The 5,371-nt window shown below is 36.6% G+C and overlaps 1 protein-coding gene across 3 annotated transcripts in view; it reads right to left on the bottom strand.

Moving 5' to 3' along the window:
• tap1 (transporter 1, ATP-binding cassette, sub-family B (MDR/TAP)) overlaps positions 1-5,371 on the bottom strand; it is a 20,746-nt gene that overhangs the window by 2,416 nt on the left and 12,959 nt on the right. For all 3 annotated transcript variants that reach the window (XM_014016381.1, XM_014016379.1, XM_014016378.1), the window contains 6 exons: positions 4,777-4,982; positions 4,464-4,661; positions 3,057-3,185; positions 2,778-2,972; positions 1,632-1,805; positions 698-857 (listed from right to left, as the gene is read on the bottom strand). In XM_014016381.1, the coding sequence (XP_013871835.1) occupies positions 698-857; positions 1,632-1,805; positions 2,778-2,972; positions 3,057-3,185; positions 4,464-4,661; positions 4,777-4,982 (1,062 nt within the window). The remainder of the gene's footprint in view (positions 1-697; positions 858-1,631; positions 1,806-2,777; positions 2,973-3,056; positions 3,186-4,463; positions 4,662-4,776; positions 4,983-5,371) is intronic.

Genomic DNA, 5,371 nt, shown 5'->3' with positions numbered 1-5,371 from the left:
ATTTTGGGTGTACTGATTTTTGTTTTTACTGGTGGGGGTGGGGGGTGCGGCTTATAGTCCGGTGCGGCTTATATGTTGATGTTCGCGCGTTTTTTAAAAAAAACGGCGGGTGCAGCTAGTCCGAAAAATACGATATCATTCTTGGCTTTTACTATATACATTTTTAGCTGAGTAATGGCTGATTCATAGTCTTTTGTAAAATTAGCATTAGCAGTTAGCTTAAATTGGGATTAACAAACATTCTTGGCTACAACACAACAAATTTCAGCTCAGTTAATCTTAAAATAGCTGAATTATTTAACCATTTGCATTTAGCTGTGGTGGCCATCTTAAATTTTCAAATCCAGAGTAGTTTGTTTTATGTGCCCCTCCAAGATAACACCTTGGCCACCCCTTGTAAAAAAGTCTAGCTCCGCCCCTGACCACAACCAGTTTTAGAGATGAGTTATAGTTTGGAGTGGTAGTTGCTGAGACTCATCCTTATTTAGATTTACTTCAAGATTTAACAGATCACATGATCACGTCTCACAAGATTTGACCAAAACAGCTCAACTCCTCCCAGGCAGCGGGCGACGTGCATTCATTCAAGGAAAACAAATCTTTTGATTAAAGCAGTCGCCTCAGTTTAAGACATAAAAGAAATGTAAAACTAGCTGAGATGATTTATTCTGACAGGTGCTGAGTGTCTGGGTCGGACCTGTGTCGTATCCTTTAGACAGCTCGGTGATGAACTTGTGGGCGCTCGCCTGCTCAGCGGCTCGGTGCATCTCCTGGTCTGTGGCGTCCTCACAGCCGTACTTGATGTTGTCCCGGACAGAGCGAGCAAACAGCACACAGTCCTGGCTCACCACAGCAATCTGACAAGAAACAAGGAAGACTTTAATTTATGTTTCGCACTTAATAGATTCTTATGAAATTTTTTCTTGTTTTTGATTTATACATCCCCATTTATTTTCTTGCCCCTTTAACCAGCTGATTCTTTTTTACTTTTATTTATTTATTTATTTATTTATTTATTTATTTATTTATTTATTTATTTATTTATTTATTTATTTATTTATTTTATTTAAATTCTCTCTTTATGTTCTTTTTGTTTCAATATTTAAAACAGAAATCTGAAAAATGCAGAGGTTGAACCCTTGATATTGGATAAAAAAAATAAATAAAATCACAGTCTCTTGCAGTCTGTTTCATGCAGAGACAAGTTTAAATTAATTTCATTTCATTTTATTAAAAGAATAAATGACCACTCTGAGACTTTGTCCAAGAAGCTTTATCAGGACCTTATAAAATGTTTTTTTTTTTTCAAAATTTCAATTTTCAGGTTTTTCTGAATTCCACATTTTCATTCTAACCTTATTTAATAACCTAAAATGATGATAAAGTGACTGAAAAATGAATAAACTAATAAAACAGCCACAGAATTAAACATTTAATGGTTATTTAACTTCCACAAATATAACAAATTGTTGTGATTCAGCATAACAAAGTATCTACCTGGCTTTTTATTTTATTTTAGAACAAGAAACATTCTTTGTGTAAAACATACTAAAATCTCACGATAAAAATGTATCATTTTTCAAAATAAAAATGCTTTAGAGTTGCGCTGTTTGAATTAATAACTGACGGACCTTCCTCCGCAGGAACTCGTCACTGTATGTCTGCAGTGGTTCTCCGTCCAGCAGGATCTCTCCTGACCGCGGCTGGTAGAACCTCTCCAGCAGTTTGACGCAGGTGGTCTTTCCTGATCGGTTCAGACCAACGAGAGCGGTGATCCGACCCGGCTTCACTTCCAGAGACACATCCTGGTGACATGAGATCATATGTTAACCTCTTACTGAGGGCAAAACAGCATTTCCTGTTTCCTGTTTCTGTGTTGAACCTGGACACGTCTGCTATCAACAGAAACCCCAGAATCTTGGCTCAAAGCTAATTAAACAATTTCAATGTCAAGCAGCTGAATCAGAAAGTAAAGAAATTGTACAAAGTGGCGTAAATGCACATTTATAAAAAAAAAAATTTGACGTTTTTTTTAAAAAGCAAGTCAAGACAGACACTAAAATATGATGTAAAGTGTGTTGAAAGTTTTTTTTTTTTTTACTTGATTTTGACTGTTTCTCATTGTTTCATACAATATATATATGAGAGGATTAGGGCCAATGAAAAAAAATTCTGATTTTAATCTCAGAATTCTGAGATTGATGTGAGATTTTTATTTTTTATTTTTTGCAGTGCCCCTCTTTTGTAAAAACAAGTCTTTTCGGGCAAGTAAGGAAAAAATAAATAACTTTTGCAAAACAAAAACCCTCAGACTTCTTAATTATTGATGGTACCAACATGATCTGTCCTGTGCAGAATGACAAAACATCAGTTATTTCATTAAAACCTCTGTAAATATGTTCTAGTTTATTTTAGCAGCATGAATCTTTGCACAGGTAATGTCCACATGTGTGTTTATAGTTTCCAATAGGTTTTAGCTTTATTTATTATAGTTTTAAATGGGTTATATATAGTCCAATAAAAAAAATCTCCAGGCGGGAGGGACAAAATGTTAAAAAAAAATCTGTTATCCTCACCATCTCTAAAACAGCAGCTGCTTTGATTCTAATACTTTTAATAAAATCTCCCAAGTGTTAGCTTTATTTTGATACCAAGACTTTTTAAGTAGATTTTATAAACTCTGAGATGTTTTTCAAGAAAACCCCTTGAGGCTGAAGAGGTTGAAACAAATAATCAGTGTAATAAATTACAGAGGGAATAAAAATTAAAAAGGGTACCTTAAGCACCAGATTGTTGTCATCAGTATTTTTAGAAAAGGAGAATTTAATATTTTTAAACTGAATGTGTCCTCGCAGATTCTCAGGAGCCAAAGTGCCTGAAGGTGGGATCCGAGGTTCCCGGTCAAGATACTCAAAGATCTTCTCCGAGGCACCGATGGCCTTCTTCACCTCCGGGTAATAACGCATCACAGCCTGGAAGAGACGAAGCAGAGAATACTAAAAATAAAAAGAGCACTTTATATTCAACGTGCATCACTTTCTTGGCTCGTGTTTCACCTCAACAGCAGAAGCAAACTGAAGCTCGTAGAGAACAAAGGAAACCAGGTCTCCACTGCTGACGGCCCCCCGCGACACCAGCGTCCCCCCGTAGTATAAAATACACACCTTCAAGGCCAGAGTGGTCATCTGAGGAAACATTGTGTTCAGAGGTTTTGTTTATTCTGAGTAAAGAGCAACATTGGGGGTTTTATCCCCCCAAGTTTTATCCCCTTGAGTACCCAGGTTTTTCCTTTTTCAATTCCCCTACCTATTTAGGAATAGAAACTCCATAAATATAAAAACAAACACTGATTTTTTTTAACGAGTTAAAAACATTTTACTTAAAATAAAAAATTTAATTAAAATTAAAATGTAGCTCCTCTGAATAAGGACAGTCAGACCAGTCTAAAACCAATGTTCTCAAATAAAGATGGAGGTTCTCATGAGGTTATATTCATAGATATATTTTAATCAAATAGTAATTAAATAATTTTAATAATTATAAATATAAAATTAGGTAGTACAGTGGCACAGTTGGTAGAGCAACATATTTCCTCTAAGGAAGAAGGTTGCTAGATAAAATTTCTGCTCCCCAGGTCCTCCAGTTTTCTCTCACAGACCAAAATCATATTTATTGTATGACAATAAAAAGCAAATAACTTAATAATTTGGGATAACACTACAGTAGATGTAGTTTGTAATTGTGCTTGTTTTAGTCTTTGTTTCCAGTTTTGGGGTTTTATAATCAAAGTTTTTCTTCACAAAAGTAAACATCAACAAGCAAATAAAACTTTTAACATACATAGAAGAGGTGATGCCTTTAAAATTTAAAAAGCTTGTTCTTTGTAAATGTCTTTAAAATATGTATTTTAATGACAATCATTTTTGAAGGGAACTGTCCCCATCAAATTTAAAATTTAATTCATTTAAATCCACATTTACCATAAAACATTAGTTCATTCAGTGTTTCTCTTACTTAACAAATAAATTTATTTCATTTTACCTGTAGAATACTCACATTAAGTGTTTTCCTATGTAAGTAAAAATCTGTTTAACAACCTGTTAAAAAACACCAGAATGCAGGAAGTGGCATTTACTTCTTTAAAAATTTCTGCGGGAGGACCCCCAGACCCCCCGCCAGTGGGCCCCCCTAACATTACAAACACTTACTATTGTTTTTTGTCTCTGAATGTCATAAAATCAGTGATATTATCTGTAAAATTACAAATTGAACATCTGTTGGCAAAATCCATAGCTTTATATTTCCATAGTTTTCAATTGGTCATTTTTACAAACACGTCATAAATTTTCTGTTTTAGATATTAGTTTTGGTGTGCCACCCCTGGTTTTTCAGTAGCCGCCCCTGAAAATTTCTCTGCAGGCGCCACTGGCAACATGTAGTAAAGCGGTTGGTGTCAAACTCACGCTGTTGGCCCAGGTGGAAGCTGCGTACGCAACCGCCTCCTTTTTATTCAGAGAGTAGGTGTCCTCCAGCCGCCTCCTGTACTTCTCCGTCTCACCGTCTTCATTGGCAAAACTCCTCACCGTCTTCATGCAGGAGAACGTCTCTGTGGCCACCTGGTTGGCTTTGGCCAGAGACTCCTGCACCTTCACAGCAATGGTCTAATAACACAAAGAGACCAAACAAAAAGGTCATTTAATGCACCGTTTTGAGAAAAACCCGCCTCTTTTCATCAGTTCGGGAAGTTTTCAGAGGTTTGTTTCTAAGTGAGGTCACCTGGTGGAAGTGTCCGGTGAGTTTGGGGATGACCCAGATGATGGGGAGGCCCATGCAGGTGAGCAGGGTCATTTTCCACGACTGGCTCAGCATGAAGAACAGGAGGAAGCCGAAGCGGGCCGTGTACCACATCACCAGGCTCAGCTTCTCGCTCAGGGCCTCGCTCATGTCGTTGGTGTCCGTGGTGATGCGGGACACCAGCTCGCCTGACAGAAAAGGTGTTTTTACATCAAAATAAAGTAAAATGTGAACCTTGACTTTAAACTATAAATCAGTTTTTAATTTGTGTGGATAGGCTAGGTAAAACCAGAGTTACAGTGGGGAAAATAAGTATTTAGTCAGTCACCAATTGTGCAAGTTCTCCCACTTAAAAAGATGAGAGAGGCCTGTAATTGACATCTTAGGTAGACCTCAACTATGAGAGACAAAATGTGAAACAAAATTTGAGAAAATCATTTTGTCTGACTTTTAAAGAATTTTTTGCAAATAATGGTGGAAAATAAGTATTTGGTCACCTACAAACAAGCAAGATTTCTGGCTGTCACAGACCTGTAACTTCTTTTTTAAGAGGCTCCTCTTTCCCCCACTCATTACC

The sequence above is a fragment of the Austrofundulus limnaeus genome, unplaced genomic scaffold (genome assembly GCF_001266775.1).
Source record: "Austrofundulus limnaeus strain Quisiro unplaced genomic scaffold, Austrofundulus_limnaeus-1.0 Scaffold144, whole genome shotgun sequence".
In the NCBI taxonomy this organism is placed as follows: Eukaryota; Metazoa; Chordata; class Actinopteri; order Cyprinodontiformes; family Rivulidae; genus Austrofundulus; species Austrofundulus limnaeus.
The sequence above is the reverse complement of the archived record's forward strand: the minus strand, read 5'-3'. Positions and strand labels throughout refer to the sequence as shown.